Genomic DNA, 25,162 nt, shown 5'->3' on the forward strand with positions numbered 1-25,162 from the left:
TACCCCTCACTTTGAAAGTGATCACCTCAAATAAGACTAATGTATAGTAAATAACGCTGAAAATGTTTCTGAGAACTATTTCTAATTCAAACATGACCAGAGTGGTTGTTTCAGTGTGACTCTGTCATACATGGTTGAACACATTACCTGATTTTGAAATAACTTTAAAATTTACAACTTTCCCCCCCCCTCCTCCAGGGTTATTGCTGGGCTCGGTGCCTGCACCATGAATCCACCGCTCCTGGAGGCCATTTTTCCCCCCTTTTGTTGCCCTTGTTCTTGTAGCCTCGTTGTGGTTATTATTGCCATTGTTGATGTTGTTCGTTGTTGGATAGGACAGAGAGAAATGGAGAGAGGAGGGGAAGACGGGGGAGAGAAAGATAGACACCTGCAGACCTGCTTCACTGCCTGTGAAGCGACTCCCCTGCAGGTGGGGAGTCGGGTGCTTGAACCGGGATCCTTACGCCTGTCCTTGCGCTTTGCACCACATGCGCTTAACCCCACTGTGCCACCGCCCGACCCCCTAAAATTTACAACTTTAATAAGGTTGATAAGAATCAAAGTAAAGCTACAAACTACTTTCCCTAGAGTCCCACAAACAAGATACTTTTTTTTCATAAGAGGAATATTATTGATAAAGTACTATGTTCCTTAAGCTTAGAAAAATAACCAGCAAAAGTTATGCCACTTACAGCTGGTATTTAATATATAATATTGTCTTTCTTATATAAGACTTACTTTATGGGAGTCGGACGGTAGTGCAGCAGGTTAAGCGCACATGGCGCAAAGCACAAGGACTGGTATAAGGATCCTGGTTCGAGGCCCTGGCTCCCCACCTGCAGGGGAGTCGCTTCACAGGTGGTGAAGCAGATCTGCAGGTGTCTATCTTTCTCTCCCTCTCTGTCTCCCCCTCCTCTCTCCATTTCTCTCTGTCCTATCCAACGACAACATCAATAACAACAACTAAAACAACAATAAGAAGACAAGGGTAACATAAGGGAAAATAAATAAAAAATTTAAAAAGACTTACTTTATTATTACACTCATGTCCTTATCATTTAGTTTGTGTCTTAAAATTTTTCTATTTATCTTTTATTATTTGAATTCTATTAGTTTAATTCCCAATAAATTCTACGTGTCACTTGTTAAATTGTTAGCAAGGTGGAAGAAATTTTACTATTAAGATTGAAATCTTATAATTTTGAAATCATAAATAAAAATAAAAGAGCAACTGATTTCACAATGAAAGTTATTAACTAAGTATTTTTCCAGAAAATGAGTTACTAGTAGAATATCGCTTGTAATATCGCTTGTAATAATGTAATTCTGTAATATAAAAATATAAAAAATAAAAATAATTAAAAAAAAAAGAATATCGCTTGTAGATACTCAGTTTTAGCAGACTTGAGAACTCACATACAAGATGTGGGTATTCATTTATAGTCTACACATACAGAAGGCACAAATAGCTATTTTCAGAGGTTGAATGAGAGATACTACACTTGTTCTTGCTAATGATGTCCAGTGTCATTCATTAATGGTGGGAGATATAGAAATGTTCACTCATATCTCAAAAGAGTCAGAATAACTTCAAGTTTTAGAGAACAGCTTGTTGTGAGCTCTGATCACTGCCACCACACCACAGTGTTGCTGACAAGTATTTATTCTAATAGAAATGTCCCTTCGTATTTTAGTAGTAATGTCTGCACTTGATTATAATATTGTTCCTCTTTTCTGAAATCAATTCCTCAGTGGGATAAAGAATGTTTAAAACAGAAAGAAGGGAGAAAGTAAACGCTGTGTCTTTTTGAGTTTCATGAACATACGTGAGGAAAGCTTAAGAGTTTCCCAACAGAAGGATATATAGTCATTTCTTGTGGGTAGGGAAGACTCAATGCTTTTGGTTTCTCTGCCTTGTTTTTTAATAAGGGCAGTTGAAGTGGCAGCTTAAGAGAGAGAAAAGATATTAAGTAAGAAAGAAAATAAAGAGTAAGAAGACAAGCAGCACTCAGAAACAATAAACTGGGGGCCAAGATACTGATCAAACAATGGACTCAAGCAAAGTGCAACAATCACTAGCTCAGTAGTTGTAACAGTGCAATTCCCAGGACTTCCAAGGATAAACCTCTGGAGTGGGGCTTGGAAATCTGTTTCAGTGCTGCGTCTGTGTGATGCACTTGAAACTTTAGATCTAAACACTAGCACTCCAGAGTCAAGTTCAACACAACAGCAAAGGGGGAAATAGTTCAATACAACTATCTCTACTCCTGTACTTAAATTGCATATCTATCACTACCAGCAGCAGAGTGCACGGCAATGTACGGCAAGCTGTCTTCCCCAAAGCAAGAAAGAACCGACGTGAACTGGCTGGGGGAGACAGCGTAATGGTTATGCCAAAGACTTGTGCTGGAGGCTCCATCATCCCAGGTTCAATCTCCTACACCACCATATGCTGGAGCTGAGCAGTGCTCTGGTAACAAACCAAACCAAAACCAACCAATCAACCAACCAACCAGCCAGCCAGCCAGCCAGCCAAACAAACACTTAACGTGAACCTCCACATATACAGCATGTACCTGCTTTTCAAATTAAGAAATTTTTAAAACTTGTCTCCTACTAACTGATATACTGCATTGGATAGCTTGTAGTTAGGCGAGTTTGAGTGCATTTTCATAGTGTGTTGGGGACCTAAACTGGATTCCTCACTGAATCAGAAAAAAAAAATCGGACATACCCTTTTCTAGACCGCAATTCTCAAGTATTTTCAACAGGAAAAATAAAAGGGAAAGCCCTGCAAAAAGAATCCTCCTCCTGCTGTACAAAGTGCACAGACACAGTGCAGAAGCATCTCATCAAGGACAAGCATGTGGGACCTGCGCTGTGACTAGAAGGCAGCAGGGTCTCAGTTCAGTCCCCAGCACTGCTAGTGCAATGCTCTGGTAAAACAACAAGAACAATAATTTACCATCTTCAGAGGTAAGTTTCAAGTCAGTATGGGTTGCTATAGTCATCATCGTTTTCTGTTGATTTCTGAGTGATTTTTAAGTCCATTTTTTTTTCTTTCTTAAATTAAAAATGTCTTTCACTATGCCGTTCCCTTCTGGTGTTATACCGAGCTTCACAGTAATTGTAAAATAGGGAAATCAGCAACAACATGTGAAATGAGAAAACCACCCATGGAAAGTACACGTCACATTTCAAATTCAGTCGATTCTTGGCACTTTGATGGTTATGACCCACCAAATTACACAATGCTCACCCCACATACTTCTTTAAACAGGGAAATAGATGAGAGGTGCTTCATGGGTAATAATGGTTAAAAACTGTTAGCAGGGATGGTATGTGGCATTCAAAAAATCAGAGTCAAAACCATTTTACTCGCCCACCACTACTCTCTCTTCTATGCAATAAAACCACTTGAGATTCTATCTTGCTTTGAGACAACCATTCTCCAGGAAGTAGATTCTATCGCTTCAAATCCCCAAAGATGTGTACTAATTTACATGAAGAAATCCTTGAAGGTATAAAATATGCCAGGAACTGTCAACATCACAGATTCTCAGTAGTACATTGTTAGGATTCCACTTAATTTTTAAGGGACACTAGAGAATTAGCCTGACCCCATCTACACTAGGTTTATATACTGTACTTAATAGTGTAATTTTCAAATATGACAGGAATAACCCAGATGTGAAATGCTGAATCATTAATCACATCTATGATTAATATTTCATAAAATCAAAGCAAGCCCATCCACCCCTCATGTCACCAGATTTCCATAATGTATGAGTCAAATTTAGAAGGTGCCTAATTTGAAAAAATACCAGATGCTCAGGTTGCAGAAAAGAAATGTTTAAACTAAACTCTTCCAAGAGCACAAGCAATGAGATCTTTTTAGTAGCCTTCTCAAATCGATTTTATGTAGCCATGCACTGGTGCAAATTTTAAAAAGAGAAACAACCCTTTCCCATATTAGGGAGCTACTCTCTTCCCTGATCCAGCTTTCTGGTCCTTTTCCCAGCCATGATATCATCTCCCCAGACAATAAATAGGATTCACCTGCATATCAGATTTCAGGCTCAGGCAAAAAACAAAACAAAAAACACTAGTATAGCTACAGGCCCTTTGAAATATAACTAAAATATGCCTACTAGCTACCTATAAAATGGAGGACCCCACCCCCCAACGCTTCACCTGCACTATTCTAGCCTTTAGGTCCATAATTGTCCAACAGTTTGTTTGGCTTTGTATATTAACTCTTCTTTTTAGCCACCAGGTTCTAGATGCTAGCAGGATGCGATCAGATTTCCCTGGACAGACAACCCCACCAATATGCCTTGGAACTCCACTTCCCCAGAGCCTTTCCTCACTAGGGAAAGAGACAAGCAGGCTGGGAGTATGGATCGACCTGTCAATGCCCATGTTCAGTGGGGAAGCAATTACAGAAACCAGACCTTCAACCTTCTGCATCCCACAATGATCTTGGGTCCATACTCCCAGAGGGCTGAAGAGTAGGAAAGCTATCAGGGGAGGGGTTGGTATACAGAGGTCTGGTGGTGGGAACTGTGCGAAGCTGTACCTCTCTTATCCTATGGTTTTCTCAAAGTTTCCTTTTTATAAATAAAAAATTTTAAAAAAGAATATAAAAAAATAAAAAGAGAATAATAAAAAAAGAGAAACAAATAATATATCTAGGTGGGAGGGGGGTGTCAGAAACATCAACTGTATGTTGACACACAAAATATGCATTAACAGACTAATAGGAAGCACCATCTTAGATAATTCACTAACAGGAAAGTAGTTCATCTGAAATAAGTGTGATTCAGCATCACTATGGATTTCTGAGATTTTCCTAATGTTCCAAGTGCTATACTTCTTTTCAGGAGCCCTGCTCTATAATATGCTATGTAGTTTTTATATCAAGTGATACAAGGAAAGTAGTTACAGTATAGGTCATATGGAAGCACTCTAGGAAAGAACACACCTAGATTAAATATAGGAGCAATCATACACAAACGCTTGTAACTCCGACATCTTATTTTTGCCACAGAAATGAAATAGCCTTCATTTACACTGCTCTAAGAGAAGCCATCTGATTCAAGTTGAGACAATACACTAAGTCTACTTTTTAACATGAATTTCCCTAGTTATTACACTTAGCATATAAAAGGCATACAGTAGTAATTACTCATATATGAGAAAAGTGTCAATTAAAGATACTTCTGTAACAGTGATTTCTACTGCTAAATTGATTTAATTCTTGTTAGTTAAAAACAAACAAATAAACAACAACAAAAAAAACTTTAAAACACCATGCTGACGGTTGATATTTTTTCCCCTCCTTTTTATTAATGAGTCCTTTACATAGTTGGAGCCATTCCACAATCTTTCACCGGGAGGAGAGTCACTTTCTCAATTTGAAATAAAAAAAAATGCCTTAATTCCATACACCAAGGGTTTTAAATATCCACCACAAGACTGCTAAGAAAGAAATGGAAAGAAAGAAGATGTAAACATTCTGTGACCCTAAATCCCTAAGACTTCAGCTTACTGAGTTTGGAGTCTTGATATAAGGAAGCTGCATCCTCTGCTCAGGCAGCTGTGCTCACACTAGAAAGCTGAAGGTCACTCCAGGCAGCCAAAACAACCTGCGGAATGCCAAATAAGCTAGGAAACTGCTCTCAAAGTGCAGACAAATCCTGTGTGTGCCCCAAATTGTCAGGGTAAGGATTAGGTAACTTCTTCTGAATTTCTAAACATTTTCTCAATTCAGCAGAATGCTTTAAAGAAATGGCGATCTGGGGAGTCGGGCGGTAGCGCAGCGGGTTAAGCGCACAAGGCGCAGAGCACAAGGAGCAGCGTAAGGACCCTGGTTTGAGCCCCCGGCTCCCCACCTGCAGGGGAGTCACTTCACAGGCGGTGAAGCAGGTCTGCAGGTGTCTGTCTTTCTCTCCCCCTGCTCTCTCCATTTCTCTATGTCCTATCTAACAACGACATCAATAACAACAACAACTACAACAACAATAAAAAAACAAGGGCAACAAAAGGGAAAATAAATAAATTAAAAAAAAATAGAAATGGCGATCTATTACTCAGTTTGATGTTTTTGGTTAAAAATTTCGCCTGGGCCTTCTGTACACCAGGTCCTTGCTCAGTGTTGTTTTGTTGTAATACTGAATGGGGGGGTGGTGGTGGGAAGAGCTCCAGTCTGCTGAATGATGACCATGTTTGTTTGCTTAAACCAGGATGGAGATTGCCCTGCCTATGGGCAAAAACCACTTGGCCTGGCCCTGCATACAGGACATGAGATTTTCCCACACACACACCTTTTTTTTTGTAGCAACATTAAATGTTAATTTTTAAGTTGGTAATTTTGTATGGTCTTCAAATGATGCTACAATATTCAAGTGACACTTGGCCAAAAATCAAATAAACAAAAACAGTTGCCTACACTTGGCTTGAAGGTTCAGGGTTCAAGATTCTATGGATGGATGTCAGGAGCACTTAATGCATGAGTCAGTAATTCCTTCAGCCCAGAGAAATTCTTCAAAAAATGCTCCTGCTTATTCTAAATCTAATCCTAAAACACAAGATTTCCGTAAGATGCTAAATTCCTATAGCAATCTGTAGTGATATGTAAGATTATCTTAAAGCTTGGGGTTCGGAAAGCTGTGTAAATTTTAAATAAATGTTTAGTGTACTTGACAATGTAGTGTTTTCAGTTTTTTTTTTCCCCCATAAACTTTCCCTGGCACTGGCTTCATGGGACATTAAAAGGTGTGCGGGGACAGGAGTCAGGTGGCAGCACAGCGGGTTAAGCGCATGTGGCGCAAATCGCAAGGACCAGCAGAAAGATCCTGGCTCCCCACCTGCAGGGGAGTCGCTTCACAGGCGCTGAAGTAGGTCTGCAGGTGTCTATCTTTCTCTCCTCCTCTCTGTCTTCCCCTCCTCTCTCCATCCTATCCAATAATAACAACATCAGTAACAACAACAACTACAACAATAAAAAACAAGGGCAACAAAAGGGAATAAATAAATCCAAAAAAAAAAGGTGTGCTGGGTAAAAAGGGTTCCAAGATGCAATGCCTGAACAGAATGGGCTTATGGTCTATGGTAATGCCAGGGATGAACCTGGAAACTTGAGGCCTCAGGCATGCTCTTTTGCATAACCACTATGTAGTCTCCCCAGCCCCTGAAGTAACATCTTTCTGAAGATTAAAGGCTCCTTCATGACTTTTCCAACAGCCCAATATTTACTGAAATTGTGCTTGAATATATAGGTATGAAACTACGCCCCTGAAATCTTAAAAGAAAAGGAGTCTTTCCCTTTCCTTTAAAGGTTTGATTGGCTGTTTCAAGAAACCTCTTTTATTCTTTCTGGTTCTTCATTCTATTCCTAATACCCTAGACAGAACTCTGAATCATGTCTTTAAACTGAAACTCTAAATCATGTCTAGAAAGTATACAAGTTCTACTGGCTAAGTGGCTATTAAGAAAATGGAAAGACATTCATTTTGGTTGAAAAGACAGATAATCTACCGCCATCAATATGGGATTCTTTTTCAGTACTCAAGGGTCCTTTGAGAAACTCCTTGAGCCTCTATTTCATCTTAAATTACTTCTCATTGTTAAAAGAAACTCCTTGTTAATACTGCTTAGTACTTTCTTTATTACATATGTATATCAAAGCTACTAGATCATAAAATAAATGGGCTTTCTCAGGAATTTAAAGATACATGTGTCACTGCATCTAAAAGAAGAACAACATTTGCTCAGTGTTGTTTTGTTGTAATACTGAATGGGGGGTTGGGAATTAACCAAGCCGATTTTTAGAATCTAACATATTTACAAAATCTGAGACACCCCTCACAAATCAGCAAATATCCCTTCACTTGATACTTTCCTACTTCATCTGAGCAGAACAAATTGCATCATTCTTTTTATCCTCACCTTCCCTACATCTCTACAGAAAATTACACGGGGAAATTATAAGGCACATGGAAACAGTGTTCACGAAGCATTACGTATTATCCATAACAGTAAAAAATACCAGTTTTTTTGTTATTTGGTATAATGTAATATTAAACTTAATGTACAGAGACCAAGTAGTAAAGGTGTGACATTACTGCAGAAGATAAAAAGGCTGATGGGCTTCAGAAAGATCTAGTAGAAGTGCACAGCAAGGGAGTTCTAGCCTTGTTTTTGGTCAAAAATACTGACCAATGGCTGCCATCCTCATGCAATCACAGCTTTGCTAATGACAAGGTTCGAAAAGAGAATTTGGCTTAATGTCTTCTACCCTTGTTACATGGAAAGAAATGAGACCAACAAAAGTAAATAGTAAAAAGCAGCAATAAAGAAATGTATTAAAATGGCAGCGATGTTTTATTTCCAAGTTTTTTTTTTTGCCTCCAGGGTTATTGCTGGGGTTCAGTGCCTGCACTACGAATCCACTGCTCCTGGAGGCCATTTTTTCCCTTTTGTTGTCCATGTTGTTTATCGTTGTTGTTGTTATTATTATTGTTGTCATTGTTGGCTAGGACAGAGAGAAATGGAAAGAGGAGGGGAAGACGGGCGGGGGGGTGGGAGGAAGAAAGATAGACACTTGCAGACCTGCTTCACCGCTTGTGAAGCAACTCCCCTGCAGGTGGGGAGCCGGGGGTTCGAGCCGGGATACTTACGCCAGTCTTGCGCTACGTGCGCGTAACCTGCTTCACTACCACCCGGCTCCCCATTTCCAAGTATTTAACGATGGCATCTTTGGGGAGCAATTGCTGTGTTCTGGTGGGATGGCAACAGCTCCCCCTCCACATACACACCAGCAAGAGGAAACAGAACAAAGGAGAAAACAAACATGAGGCAATTTCCAGTAGCTCTGAGTTTGTCTCACTTTAAATGCTGAGCCACTTTCATAAGTTGAACAGTGTTTACTCACATAGCATTTTGAAGTAATAAATGGTATCAAGATGAGGTTGTTTTGAATCATCTAGGAAATGAGACTGCTTTCAATAAAACTGTAATTAATAACATTTGCCCATTGTAATGGCGAGGTGATTTGCATAGTTAGGAGAACATTTATTCTCTCCCCATACATATAATTACGTTTTTTGACTTAAAAAAGGATTTTTGCAACAAGGGCAACAAAAGTGGAAAAAAAAAAAAAAGGTTTCTAGGAGCAGTGGATTTGTGGTGCAAGCACCGCGCCCCAGCAGTAACCCTGGCAAAAAAATAAGAAAAAGCATTCTTGAAAAATATCTTGATCATCTAAATTATACTGCTCATATTTAACCCCACATCTATATAATTTATGTAAGTAAACTGCTCTGATAAACAATTGAACAAATGCTAAACCACAAACTTATCTGGGGAGTCAGACACCCAGCAAAATAAAACTGACCTAAATTAAAGGATATAACTGAAACATAAATGTCCAAAGAACTTTCCTACAAGGAACGTAAATGGTATTTCTCAAAGAAGACCCCAGTCGTATGGCAGTCTTCTATCCTCTGAGAAACTAACCTTTTTTGACAATATATTTTAAGATACATAGAGTAGAAATAAAAGTTAGGCAATGTGTAATTTCTCCATTATGATGGAATGCAACAAAATATCTTGCCCTTGGGTTGCTCAGTTTCAGCCAAAACAAATGCAAATGACTTGTCAGATGACAGCTGTTTGATAAGGCTCTTCTACAAGACCTGCATGCTTTACTTTTTTCCGTGAAACTCGGGATGAAAGGCAGAAGGCAGGAAGAGAATTAATGTAGCATAGAGTCTAAAGGCAATGCTACAACCGTGATTAAGTAGAAAAGTTAAAAGGCACAGATTTTCCACAGCTTCGCTGCGTGCAACCCATCCGTGTAACAAGTTGACAGGCCTAGCGCGTCAGCTCCATCATCCCCTCCGACAGCTAAAATGCAGCACTGCATCCCTTTTTGGAGAAAATTTGCGTCTGCACCATGAAGCGTTGTACATTATTTCTCAGCACTGCAGGGGGCTTGAGTCCATATGGAACCTTCACAAATATTACCACAGATCAAACCAGAGGCGTTAGGAGGCAGATTTGACATACCTATTTAAATGAACAGCAGGGGTCCGTGGGCAGCCCGGGGCTGTGAAGAGAGAACCTCAGCGGAGAGCCAGGGCGGCAGCTCCATTACTCAGCAAAGACGCTCTCTACATCTATCATTCATTTCATTTCTACCAGGGCAAGAAGCTCATTTGCCCAAGGTCAACAAAAAGCGAAAAGGAGGTTTTCTTCTCCCCTCTACCCCCAAGAAATAAATGCACCTGCCAAGTGGAGATTTTTGTCCTTTGGGTTTGTGAAGTACAAATATAATACTAGATCGTTCTTATAAGCAGAGTAAATGTGTGCATAGGATTTAGACAGCCCAAAAATCTGTCTTGAGGTATGTATGTGTGTGTGTGTGTGTGGGGGGGCAGACAGAGAAAGTGTATTTTTTGGGGGAGAGGTAGTTAATGATTACTACTCCAGCAGCTTTCAAAAATCCTATGATGAATAAAATAAAACTTGACATGTTCTAAAAATAAGATGGGGCCTATAGTTTAAAACAGCATACTGGCACCCAGCCATTTTCACAGTGGCTCTAGGGAACACCCAAACCTGCTCAGTATAAAATATACTTACTATGAACAAAATAAAAATTGCTTCTCAGTACACTCAGATGCCCTTAGAAATTAAGAGTGTAATATTGGGCCCTAAACTCTAGATTCAGATAGTGCAAAACAAAATTTGGCTATGAATCACAAAGAGCAGGGAAAACTAGTCCCTCCCTGATAACACTGCACACTAACACCCCCCCTCTCCCCCCGTCTGTTTTACTACAAAAGCACAGACACACACTACTATTAAATTGAGCACATACCTCCTCACATGCCCTCAAACTATAAGAAAAAGCTTTTTAAGGACACACTGGTCAGATATCAATCCTAAATTTATATTGAGCAGGAAATGGGTTAATAAAATACTGTCTTTCAACTTACTTTGCTTTCAAAGTCTTACTTATTTTTGATCATTATGAAACCCACTTAGCAAATTCTGGAGCTGAGAAAGATGTCTGGTATAGCTGGTTAGCTTACAGCTGATGTGATTCATCACAAATATGGTATACTTACATGCATTAATGAATAATATGACTGCTTCCCAGTATAAAAGAGGAAATTAAAAGGACGGCCATCTTCTCCCCACTGGATTGCTATAAAAAAAAAGCAAATGAAGACAAAAGTAAAAATATAGACAAGAGACCAACTAGATGGATTTAACCTGTAGTTACCAAACATATGTATAATTCTGATGAAGTAAATAAAATTCAATATATGGAATTTTTAATATTACTTTAGCAAATTTAACTCAATAGTATTTCATACAGATTAACATGAAACAACAGATATCGATGACAAGATATGACTAAATATTTCACCACGAAAATTTCTATAATTTGTTTTAACTAAGTACATTTAAAATAGCCAAAATTATCTTGTTAAAACAAAAATTTCATGTTCTTTGTCCATACTGCTTCTGAGTTCTCTATTAATGATATGTACAAACTTCTATAAAGACTATCCATGATATAAAGTTGTAAACTTTTTCCTTTTAATCTGTCAATTGTCTCTGTTTTTAGACAACTTTTAAAAAATATTTATTTATTATTGGATAGAGACAGAGATAAATTGAGAGGGGAAGGAGAGATAGAGAGAGGGAAATAGAGAGACACCAGCAGCCCTGCTTCACCACTCATGAAGCTTTCTCCCTGCAGGTGGGGGACCAGGAGCTTGAACCTGGGTCCTTGTGCACTGTAATGTGTGTGCACTTAGCCAGTTGCACCACTGTGTGGCCTCCGTCAATTGCCTGTTTAGAAGTTTAAAATATGTACATAGTAGAAAATGTCACTTCCACAATTACCAACACTACTGGGTCATCTTTTAGAACCCTGTTCACTAACCGCCTCCTCCCCATGGAATGTTAGCATCCTAAATATACTGTGCATCTGTTGATCCAGACTGTGTCCTTTAGAGGGCCAAAGATATAATTCACAGCTCCAATGTTTTCTTAAGTCCTATGACCCTATTATGGTGTGTGTGTGTGTGTGTGTGTGTGTGTGTGTGTGTGTGTTTGTGTGTGCACAACAGCATTCCTACTGAGAAACCATATTTTAGGAGACAGACTTTCTATCGACTATTTTCCAATTTTGGAAAATTTGAATTTTCTGTTTTCATGTTCAGAAACAGAATCTACCCGAAACATGTAAAAACATCAAGTATTTTTGTTGGGATATATATAGTTTTTTCTTGGCCACCCACCAGGGTTATTACTAGGGCTTAGTACTTGCAGTCTCCATCATTGCCAGTGGTTATTTATTTATTTTTCTCTTTTTTGATAGACGGCAAGAGACAGAGTGAAGGGAAGGAGAAGCAGAGATACCTGTAGTGATGCTTCACCACTCTTGAAGCTTCCGTTTTGGAGGAGGGGGCTGGGGAGCTTAAGCCCAGGTAGTCCTGCAGGTGTGCTCTATCAGGTGAGGCTCCACCCAATCCCTCAACTCAAGCATTACAGGTCACCATCGCATTACAGGTTTGTTTTTTAAATAATATTTATTTATTTATTTATTCCCTTTTGTTGCCCTTGTTGTTTTATTGTTGTAGTTATTGTTGTCGTTGGATAGGACAGAGAGAAATGGAGAGAGGAGGGGAAGACAGAGAGGGAGAGAGAAAGACAGACACCTGCAGACCTGTTTCACCGCTTGTGAAGCAACTCCCCTGCAGGTGGGGAGCTGAGGGCTCGAACCGGGATCCTTATGCTGGTCCTTACGCTTTGCGCCACCCTGTTTTTTTTTTTTTTTTTAACAGAACAACCTTTTCAATTAAAATACTAACTTGTAGGGGCCAGGTGGTGGCGCACCTGGTTAAGTGCACACTTACAGTGCGCAAGGACCCAGGCTCAAGCCCCTGGTCCCCACCTGCAGGGGGAAAGCTTCACGAGTGGTGAAGTGGGGCTGCAGGTGTCTCTCTGTCTCTTTCCCTCTCTACCTCCTCCTCCCCTCTCAATTTATCTCTGTTGCTATCTAATAAATAAGTAAAAATAATTAAAAGACCAACTTGTAAAATATACAGGTAATCTTTCTCTTCTGAAAATAACTGGTGTTACACATAAGGCATTTTAAGTGAAGGCACAGAGACCAAAATTAAGAATAGTGAAAAGTTCTGTTGGGAGTTTAACGTGAAATAAAAACTCAACTCTTAATTTTTATTGGCTAGTGGCTAGTAAGTGAAGCAAATATTCCCCTAGTTCCTACTGGAGTGATGGCACAAGGCTCTGGGGAGGGTGCAGTGAGTTATATACAAATATGTATCTACAGATGCAAAATTATGTGCCTTAGTACTGCAAAACAGAGTTATAGGAAGTAGTCCTCCAACATAATTTTCACAGATTTGATGTAGTCTTGCACTTTTCCAATCAGTCATTAAAGTAGTTATTAGCAAGGGACTGAAAAGACAAATACACGAGTGTAGTTAACACTCCACTGCAAAGCCTTAGAAGAATGTCTGAGTTGGTCTTATTTCATAATGCACGCATGTATGTATGCCTATATACACAAATGTATACACATGTATATATACACACTATACACATATACTGTATTTCCTTCAATCTACATGCCAAAGATTTGAAGATGCCTCATTATAAGTCTTATACAGAGAAAAAGTTAACAGCACCATGGTTTACATTGTAAAGTGAATCTTGTCAAAGATGTTATAAGCTGGAAACACTTGTGTAGTTCACAAAACATGAGCTGAACAAGCACTTGCTAACAATAGATACTCTGATCTGCTTACCTATTGTGTACACTACTACCACTGTTTAATTAAAATCAACCTCCTACTTCTGCGTGCATTTTGGTACCAAGTAAGTTGTTTTATTATTCTTAATTATTTAAAAAAAAAATTCACTGCTTCCTGCACACTTACTCTCTCAAACTTTTATATTTCTTCCAAAAGTTCCACTAGAATTCTGACTGATACTGTCTAGATTTATTAATAATGTAATCTTAAAATGATTTTAAATTTAACTTTAATGAGAGCAGATAAAAATGACATTGAACTTACTTAAACTACACTCTTACACAAATAAAAAGATATCTATGATTTACCGAGTTTCATATGGAAAAAAAAATGAGAGAATCACTTTACATACAGTGCCAGGGACAGAACCAAGAGCATTCATGCAAGTCCTACACTGTACCAGTTAAGCTATCTCCCTTAGCAGTAAATCATGTTACTGCCAACCCCAACACTCCCAACTCCCATGCTGAAAATGAATCCTTAGTGTCATAGGATTTTAGTGTAGAACTGGGAGGAGACTACGTTTATGAGGACAGTTTTCTTAGGAATAGGCTTAGTGTCCTCATAAAAGAACTGAGAGGAGATCCTGGTCCCTTCCACCCAGTGAGGACACAGTAAGAAAACAGTTGTGCATGACGCAGGCTCTTGCCAGACATCGTATTTGCCAGCACCTTGGTCTAAGGTTCCAAATTCCAGAGATGTAAGAAATACATTTCTGTTGTTTCTATGTTTATGACAACCTGAATGGACCAAGACTATAATGCTACACCACCCAATGGTATGTCTCCCTTGTACTTATGACTACAACTGATCCTTTTTATCACCTGCACATTATTATTATACAGTATGGAGCCCTGACAGTTGAGTTAGCTACCAGATAAATACTGATGAACATTTAGATTGTTTCTAATTTATTGCTGACAAGTAATATTTGCCATTTCCAATCTGATGGGTAATAATGATCCTGTCGTCATTCCCCTGAACACTATTTGTGTTCAGATGTTTTCCAATGTCTACTAAACCACTTTTAGTTTTGTCATTTATTAAAACTGTCATTTCCCCTTGCCCACTTCTCCATTCAGCTGCTTTTCTTGCTAATTCAAAAAGTAATTTACTCTAGATATTAGTTTGTTTCAATTTTTTTCAGCATGTTGACTGTTTCCAAGTTTATATTTGATTCAAAGAGAAGTTTTAAGTGTTACTATATCAGTCTTTGTGCTTTGCTTTTTTTCTAAACCTATGTGTGTTGATTACCTTAATGTAAAAATTTTGACAGTTATATGTCTGTTCTTCAAGTAAACTCCTTTTAAATTCTATTTTAGGGTGTGAATTTCCCAATTCCAAAATCAAAGAGGATTTTTAAGTACTGACCCAATTCTATCAGTTTCTGATACAACCTATTTTCTTAATTTCTTTAAATATAAAGTAAACACCAGTGCATACATACATATGTGAAGGTAGAATATTTGTACAGCTGGAATTTAATGTTTTCAAATAGTTCTCATCAACCAAACTACATAGGCAGAGAAGGATTTATAATTTGATACCATTAAATCACTAAAATTATCATTACATTTCAGTCCACGTTGCTTTCTTTGTGTGGAGAGCTGAGCTGATATCAATTGGCAAGATGATCGATCACATGGTCTCTGTATGATCTACATCTCACTTTTTGCCTATGCCATAGCAGCATTTTATAAATGAAGGCTATTTTTGTGTAACTTCAAAACAATTCACAGCTTGACTGTTACTAATTTTCAGGTAGCCAAATGACATTCCACTAAAATTCTAACATAGTTTTCAGCCTATGGTGTTAACAGTCTCTAAGTGAGTAATTATACCACCTGTGAATAATTGATTCCTAATTTCTTTGCCTTTTTGCGATAATATTGGTTAAGACTTTCAAAACAATACTAAGTAAGAGACACACACAACTGTTGACATACTTGTCTTATTCTGAACTGAATGTTCAAAGTTTTTTTTTCTTTTCTTTTTTTCTCATTTGATGTCCTCCTACTTCTCATGGTAAGTTCTGTTATTTCTAGTTTGCCATTCTGTCATGAAATGAATGTTGAAGAGCCAGGGGATGGCTTATCAGGTACACTTTACCGCAAGGGGAAAACAGGCTTGAGCATAGGGCAAAGCTTCCTGAAAGAGTAGCAGTGGTTTGGTGTCTCTCCTTTCCTTCATACAGTTGAAAAGGGGGAGAGAACTTTGACAGTAGTCTCTGGTTGAAGTACAGGTCACCCATGAGGACATATGCTCTGGTCTAAGTCCAGGCCAGGTTTAAGTCCCAGCACTACCTGGGAGTGCCAACACACCAGGGAAAGTTCTGGTGCTGTGATGTGTCTTTCTCTCCCTCAGTTTCTCTCTTTCTTTCTTTTTTGCCTCCAGGGTTATTGCTGGGGCTCAGTGCCTGCACCATGAATCCACTGTTCCTGGAGGACATTTTTTTTCCTTATGCTGGTCCCTGCACTTTGCGCCACGTGCGCTTAACCCGCTATGCTATCACTCGACTCCCAGTTTCTCTCTTTCTTTTTAGCAGAAAAGGAAACAAAAAAAACCTGCCCAGGAGCAGTGAAATCACATCAAAGTGAAGTCCTGCGCTAAAAAGAGAGAGAGAGAGAGAGAGAAAGAATGGCATCTTTAGGATCTATGTATACATTTAAAAATATAGTCTTAGGACTAATAAATCGATGCTAGATTTTACAATCAAACATATCTAAGTGTTAAAGAAGTATAAGAGACAACACATTTATAAAAGGGCTCAAAATACAACAAGATCCACAATAAGTTATTTCAAAGAAAAATTGGATCAGTAGAAGAAGAAAAGTCTAGCTTTGGTGGCCGAGTGGTGGTGTACCTGGTTGGGTGCACATGTTATAGTGCACAAGGACCGGGGTTTGAGCCTCCGGTTCCCTCCTGCAGGGGGGAAGCTTTGCAAGTCATGAAGCAGTGTTGTGGGTGTCTTTCTGTCTTTCCTTTTCTATCTCCCTCTCCTCTCTATTCTTTCTGTCCCTATCCAACACGAAAATAAAAAAATGTTAAAAATGTCTAGCTTTTAACACAGACAATAAAACTTTGTAGTAACACCTAAACATAATTCTGCTACCTCTTCCCAATTTCTATTGAACCAACACACCAGCACTGCCACATTCTGATCAGCAGCAGCTCCTAGGCAGTTCCTGACTGCATCTGCTACAGAGTTACATGTTTATCAAGAACAAGCTCTTTTTTTTTTTTTTTTTTGCTTCCAGGGTTATCACTGGGGCTCAGTGCCTGCACTATGAATCCAGTGCTCCTGCTCCCGGAGGCTATTTTTTTCCTTTTTTGTTGCCCTTGTTGTTTATCATTGTTGTTGTTGCCATTGCTGTCATTGTTGTTGGACAGGACAGAGAGAAACAGAGGGCTGGAAGACAGAGGGGGAGAGAAAGATAAGACACCTGCAGACATGCTTCACCAATGGTGAAATGACCTCTCTGCAGGTGGGGAGCCAGGAGCTCGAACCAGAATCCTTATGCCGGTCCCTGTGCTTCTTGCCATGTGCGCTTAACTTGCTGCACTACCATCCAGCCCCTGAATTAGCTCTTTTTAACTCCAAATATTCAATACATGAGGATTCAGTTATAATAATCACACAGATTAAGTATTATATAAACAAAAAATGAGTGAAGATAGAAAAGACGGTTGCTGATTCTATGACTGAGAAAGACTCAATACAGGTCTGTTCAACTTAAGTGTGGTTAAGGCAAAAATGTGTAGAAATACAGAAATACTCTGAACTCAGATTTCTAAAAAGTTTCTTAAAGTGCTGTGCTCTAGTCTAAGGGGAAAAACATGATGACCTATTAGTGGCAGATTCATGCCAAAGGAGTAAGGAGTAAGAGGAAGACTCACAAAGGAAAACAAAAAACTCTAGGAAGACACTGATGAATAAGTATCAGTCTCGACTGAGTGCTGGTAAGAAATTATTTGCAGCTTTGATACTTTTAAAAGTTAATTGGCAACTACCACTGATCTGCATTAGAGAAGAGGTTTCTAATGTAAATCAGAAAATAGTAAACACATTATTTCCTGGCAACCGTAGAGTTTGTTGTCTGTCGTCTTCAACATTATATTTTATCCATTTGTCAGATAAAACTCTTAAAAGAAACGAGAGAAAGCAGGAGGTCAGATAAATATGATGGGTAACTGCTTGTCAGAAATTGTACAAGACAAAAAGACAGTGAGTTCACATTATTAAAGCTAAATGACAAAAAAAAAATTGTGGGGAGGTTATAGTCATTGAAAATGCTTCCAAACTGAAGAAAAAAAAAGTTTTTCATGTAAAAAAGCTAAGTCAGTTGCCAGCATATCTGTACTGGTTTCTCCTCACCCTCAAAGAGGTATATTAGAATACAGACAAATTAGTCTGCCACTAGTAGAGGCATAAACCGTATTAATTTCAATGCTAGTTAAATAAAAATAAATTAGTATGGGGGCTGGGTGTTGGCGCATCTGGTTGAGTGTGCATGTAACAATGTACAAGGACCAAGGTTCAAGCTCCCAGTCCCCACCTACAGCAGGAAAGCTTTGCAAATGGTGAAGCAGTGCTGTATTGCAGGTGTCTCTCTGTCTCTTTATATCCCCCCCCCCAATTTCTGGCTGTCTCTATCAAATACATAAAGATAATTAAAAAAAATTTTTTTAAATCAGTTTGTAAAACCCCTGGTATTCATGGCCAGCCTACAATTATATATATAAAATGGTACTGTTCAATATGTGAGAAACTGCTGATCTCATTACTGAGCACTTACCTCTCTGTTTTGGGAAAATCTGTTCAGGATGCTGTCAAAGGAAGTAAAAGTGCATTAGAAAATTACTGTGAAAAAAAATTCATCTAAGTGGGCTTTTTAAAAATACGAATTAAGCGCTTACCTTCATTATGGGCCTCGCTCGTTTCTCAAACAAACCACTTGGGAAGAGGTAAGTGATAGCTTTCTGAAAATACACACAGTTAAATAAGCTATTATTTAAACAGCAAGTTAACATTGTGACCTATGGTGGCAGAATACGACTATGTGCTGGACAGAGGAGAATTTCATATCAAGTGTCTCACTTCACACACACACACACACACACACACACACACACACACACACACACACACACACACACACACACACACACATTTTATAACCAAAGTGCTGCTCAGTTCTGGCTTACAGTAATCCAGGAGACTGAACCTGGGAAGTCTGGTGCCTCACGCATGAAAGTCTTATGCTAAAGATGGCACCTTGCTCTCGTAATCTTAAATGGGATAATAAAATGAACACATATAGCATCCCTCCAAAAAAAATCATTTGAAATAAATGTGCTTTTAACAATTTTTCAATGTCAACTTCCAACATGATCAAGATGGCACAAATCTTTTTATTTTTAAATTGGAAGTGGATCTATATGACTTTTTTTTTGTAATGTGTTCAAAAGAATTATTCTACAGGAGGTTGGGCGGTAGTGCAGTGGGTTAAGCGCACATGGCACAAAGTGCAAGGACCACGAGTAAGGATCCCGGTTCAAGTCCCCAGCTCTCCACCTGCAGGGGAGTCGCTTCATAGGCAGTGAAGCAGGTCTTCAGGTGTCTTTCTCTCCCCGTTTTCCCCTCCTCTCTCCATTTCTTTCTTTCCTATCCAACAACGACAGCAATAACAACAACAATAACTACAACAGTAAAACAAGGGCAATAAAAGGGGAGGAAAGCAAAAATAAAAAAAAATCATTCTACAAATATACAAATTAGAGTACAAATGTCACACAGAATACTGAAAGAGACAAGCTCTCAGTCTCACCTACCATGATACCCTTCATGTTTTTGGATGCTCTTTGAACTGTCTCTACAAGTTGTGTTTTTTAAACTATATTTTCCCCCAAGCAAGTTCTCTAAATATCTAGCTAAATTAAACATGGAGGGGCCAGGTGTTGGTGCACCTGGCTGAGCACACGTCCTCAGACTAGGCTGAAGTCCCAGTCTCCACTGCAGAGGGAAGCTTCATGAGCAAACAGTGCTATAGGTCTGTCTCTCTCCTTCCCTCTCAATCTCTGTCTCTATACAAAATAATTTAAAAAAAAAATTTATTAAGAGCAAAATAAAATAAGCCAAATGCTGAGCTCTGTGGATGGCAGTCTAGCCCTGCATGGGGTGCCATTTAACATCTCTGCCCCTTCTCTAGTCTCTGCCTGTTTGCTCCCTGATTCCTTTCTTTCTCCCCCCCTCCTTTCTTTTTTTTTGCCTTCAGGGTTATTGCTGGGGCTTGGTGCCTGCACTACGAATCCACTGCTCCTGGAGGCCATTTTCCCCATTTTGTTGCTCTTGTTGTTTATCGTTGTTGTTACTGCTGTCATTGTTGTTGGATAGGACAGAGAGAAATGGAGAGAGGAGGGGAAGACAGAGAGAAAGACAGACACCTGCAGACCACTTGTGAAGCGACCCCCTCTACAGATGGGGAGCCAGAGGCTTGAACTGGCATCCTTGAGTCTCTGAGCTTCTCTCCATGTACACTTAACACGCTGCGCTACTGCACGCCCCACCCCCATGTGTTTCTACATGCCCCGGGCCACCAAGTTGGCTGTCTCCAACTTGAGAATGATTGCTGATACCATTATGTGTTCTCCAACACTGACTTCTTCCCTCCACAACCCCACCCAAGTCAATTAAAAGCGAACACAAAAAGGGCCAGGCAGGTGGATTAATGCACATACTATACTGTGCAAGGACCTGGGTTCAAGTCCCCAGCCACCACTTGCATGAAGAAAGCTTCACAAATCATGCAACAGTGTTACAGGTGTCTCACTTTGTCTTTTCCTCCCCTCTCAATTTCTCTGTTTGTATCTAATAAATACTTTATTTAAAGAAACTGCTGTCAGGATGGGCCTTCTCTGTCTATCTTCAGAGTAACTGGGCTGGATCAGATTCCAAGCCTGGAAAAAGGATTATAGTTCTAGGGACATGAGTTCCAGGTTATACTAGCGAGCCTAGTTGTAGCTCTGCGTTCGACATCATTCTCACACTCGGGCTTCTGGTGATAAACTGGCACCCCCCTCCCCAACTTGAAGTCAGAACAAGAAGCACAGTGGTGATTTTTGTAAATTTATCTTTTTTGTGTTTATGATTTTTTTTTTACTGGGAGGTTAATGGTTTATAGTATAGTTGTTGGCACGTGGTTTACAATCTCTCCATCTCACCAAGATAGGTGTCTGCAAAACACTCTCCAAAAGATGAATTTCATTATTTTATATGAGGGAGAACTTCACAGGAGGCAGTGAGAGGATGAGAGGAACAAGGCAGAGTAGCGCATTAGTGCATGCAGTGCCAGGAACTACAGCAGGAAACTCAGGCACCAAAGTCTAATGCTTTACAGGGTGAGTTCTTTCCCTAGTAACAAACTTTTCTTTTCTCAAATATCTAATTTATTTATTTATTAATGACAGGGACAGGAGGGGAGAGAGAGAGAGAGAGAGAGAGGTGGAACGACAACGAACGAGACATCACTCTGGTACCTGTGCTGGCTGAGATCGAACACAGGACCTTATGCTTGAGAGTCCAATGCTTTATTACCTATGCCACCTCCCGGATCACCAAATTTTCTTTTTTAAACTACAGACTCATTTCCCTTCTCTAAGGGAGGAAAGGTGGATTTAAAAATAGTAATAACAATAATAAGTGATGTTGAAAAGACTACTATTTAGAAAAAGATGGGACTTGGATTCCAACTTCATCTTATCAGGCAGAGTAAACGCCAAGTGAGGCCATGCTAGACAAAGAAGATAAAACCAAACAAGTTCTGGAATTCACCTGGGTGCAGTTTTTCATAACCCAGCTATAGGGAAGTCTGTCTTCACTTTGACTCAAAATTCAGAAGTGGGGAAAAAAAAAAACTGACTGATTGATCAAGTGAACTACATTAAAAAAAAAAAAAAAGTAAAAGGCAAACCATGGGCTAAATATATCTACAGTTAAAAAAAAAAAGTGCAATGGAGTTGGGCAGCAGTATAGCAGGTTAAGTGCAGGTGGTGCAAAGCACAAGGACCGGTGTAAGGATCCCGGTTCGAGCCACTGGCTCCCCACCTGCAGGGGAGTCGATTCACAAGCAGTGAAGCAGGTCTGCAGGTGTCTATCTTCCTCTCACCTCTCTGTCTTCCCCTCCTCTCTTCATTTCTCTCTGTCCTATCCAACAACAACAATAACTACAACAATAAAAATAACAAGGGCAACAAAAGGGAATAAATAAATATTTTTTAAAAAAGTGCAGTGTAGGCTAATGAAGATCAAGCTCCCAATGCCCACCTGCAGGAGAGTGGTGGAGCAGTGCCATGGGTGCCCTCCCTCCCTTTTACTCTTAATGAGAAAAAAAAAAAATGACTACTAGGAACAGTGGAGCCATGTAGGGACCCAACCCCAGTGATAACCCTGGTGACAAAAAAGAAAAAAAAGAGAGAGAGAGAGAGATGCCTTTTTCCCCCCCCCTTCCAGGGTTATCGCTGGAGCTTGGTACCTGCACTACAATTCCACTGCTCCTGGTGGCCATCTTTTTCCCATTGTTGCTGTCGTCATCACTGACATTGGATAGGACACAGAGAAATTGAGACAGAAGGGGAAGACAGAGAACGGACGGGGAAGACAGAGGACAGGAAAGATAGACACCTGCAGACCTGCTTCACAGCTTGCAAAGTGACCCCTCCCTGTAGGTAGGGAGCCTGAGGCTTGAACTGGGATCCTTGTGCTTCACACTATATGCGCTTAACCCGGTGCGCTACTGCCCAGCCACAAGATGCCACTTTTCATCTAAGAGGACCAGCACTAATTCAAGTTTGCTAGTGCACTGTTGGTAAGGCTACATAACAGTCTTTGATATTTTGCTAGTGAGAATGTCAGATGGCATCACCCTTAGCATTGGATGTTTAGTGCTACCCAGAGGAACTACATATACATCCCCCCCCCACCCCAGTATTTCCACAGTGGATACACATTTACACTCAAGATGTATCCCAAGACACACAGAACAAAATTACAGGTCACTCACTGATTCACAAGAACAACATTTTATAAACAATCAAACTCCTGAATGATGATGCCTCTCTGTAATCAAGTGCTCTACTGCTATAAAACAAAAACAGAAGAGCAAGATCCCAAGAAAGGTACTTAGTATGCAATCTTATGTGTAAGAGATGCAAACAGGAAAAAACAGACATAGGTTTCTTTTGGAAAACATAAACACAGGAAGAGTAAATTGGAAACCAAAACAAATCATCACGAAGGAGTGTGTGGGAACAGAATGAAGGGCACAGGATAAGAGAAAGACTTCTCTGGGTAAACCTTTTTATACAAATGGATTTTGAAGATGTAAATATTTTTCTTATTAAAGACTAAACTCCTCAAAAGTAAAAGTACAGACAGACACAAACCTAATCTCTAACAATAACAAAAATACCCCGCAGAGATCCTTTAAGACTTACTGACAATGACAGTTACGTTCATATGACAAGACTGAAATGCTTTATGTGTGTTACAGCAAAAAAACGTGTGGTGACCAACTTTTATTGGAGGACTAGGACTCCAAATAGAAAAGAAGCAATATGAATTTAAGTCTGAATTAGACAACTCAAGGTAACACCAAAATTGGTCAGTGAGGGGGGTGGGGAAATCTAGGGTCAGAGAGCACGCACAGGACTTGTATTTGAGAGGTCACAGGTTCAATACCCAGTAGCACCAATATATAGCCAGATCAAGTGGTGCTCTGGTTGAGAGGGAAAAAAAAAAAAAACCCTCAGAAGTTAGCACATATTTATTGATTTATAATACCTTCTACATTAGGTTGGAATAATAATAAAACCAACTATACTATATCTTGCCAATCATATGTTAAACTATACAATGAATTAATAACATAGTGTATTATTTAATGTTGTATTATACCAACTGTATTGCATGTATTCATATATAGCAAGGGTTGAGGGTCCAGGTGGTGGCACACCACATATTGTAATACACATGTTACAATGCACAAGGATCCAGGTTCGAGTCCCTGGTGCCCACCTGCAGGGGGGAAACTTTGGAAGTGGTGAAGCAGTGTTGCAGGTGTCTCTCTCCCTTTCTGTCACTCCCTTCCCTCTCAATTTCTGGCTGTCTCTATCCAATGAAGAAATAAAGATAACTAAAAAAAAACTATCAAGGGTTGTGGAGAAAGTACAGAGCAAATAATAACACACAAAAATAAAAAAAAAATCACAAATTCAGTAAAAACAAGATGCAGAAAAAGGAGAAAAGCAGGAGTAGCAAAGAAGATAAGCCATAAGTTTGTCAACCAAATAAGACAATACACAGCCTATGAGCAGTATGTTCTTATTGTGTCCTTGATTTGACAAGTATGACTGAGAAACTCAAACTAACTCAATAGTGACTTTAAATTATCACACAGAAGCAGCAGCAGCAGCAGTAGTAGCAGCAAAAAAAAAAAATTTTTTTTTTTTCACCTTCAGGGTTATCGTTGGCGCTCGGTGCCTGCACTACGAACCCACCGCTTCTGGAGGCCATTTCCCCTTTTTTTGTTGCCCTTGTATTTATTGTTATTATTGTCACTGCTGTTATTGTTGGATAGGACAGAGAGAAATGGAGAGAGATGGGGAAGACAGAGAGGGAGAGAGAAAGACAGACACCTGCAGACCTGTTTCACCACTTGTGAAGCGACTCCCTTGCAGGTGGGGAGGCTGGGGGGCTCCAATCAGGATCCTACGACAGTCCTTGAGCATTGTGCCAACCCGCTGTGCTACTGCCCGGCCCCCACAATCATACTTTTTAAAGACAGAGGGACAGAGAGGTAAAGAAACCACAGCACTGAAGCTTCCTTTAGTGCACTGGGGCTGGGCTCAAACCTGGGTCGTGCACATGATGAGTAGTACACAGTCCAAGTGAGCTATTGCACAGTGCTAGTTCTAATATATTGTAGCCAAAGAGCTAAGACAATTTTACAGCTGATGCTGTTGCTATATTACTTCAGTAGAGATCTATGTGAGCGGGACTAAAAAAATGCAGAATGTAAATATTATGATAGGTAAAATTAAGGCAACTAGAAAAACTGCTGGAGGAAGGTGGTGAGTGAAATCCTTGACTCTCAGCTGATGTTAACCTATCAGTTAGCTGTTAATGTTCCAAGGCTCCCCAGAGCATGGGGAGCACTTACCAGGCATCAGAGAGAAAATGGCAGCAGTAAACAGCCTAAGCCTTCAAGTTCCCTAAAATCAGAGGGCAACTTGCATTTCACATCTGA

General features: G+C 39.6%; 1 protein-coding gene across 1 annotated transcript in view; it reads right to left on the minus strand.

The window, feature by feature from the left end:
• Positions 1-25,162, minus strand: part of MRPS9 (mitochondrial ribosomal protein S9) — a 69,302-nt gene that overhangs the window by 18,546 nt on the left and 25,594 nt on the right. Inside the window, exons 3-5 of the mRNA XM_007531943.3 lie at positions 18,777-18,839; positions 18,656-18,686; positions 11,136-11,215 (exon numbers count right to left, since the gene is read on the minus strand). Of these exons, the coding sequence (XP_007532005.1) occupies positions 11,136-11,215; positions 18,656-18,686; positions 18,777-18,839 (174 nt within the window). The remainder of the gene's footprint in view (positions 1-11,135; positions 11,216-18,655; positions 18,687-18,776; positions 18,840-25,162) is intronic.

Source organism: Erinaceus europaeus, chromosome 3 (genome assembly GCF_950295315.1).
Source record: "Erinaceus europaeus chromosome 3, mEriEur2.1, whole genome shotgun sequence".
Classification (NCBI taxonomy): Eukaryota; Metazoa; Chordata; class Mammalia; order Eulipotyphla; family Erinaceidae; genus Erinaceus; species Erinaceus europaeus.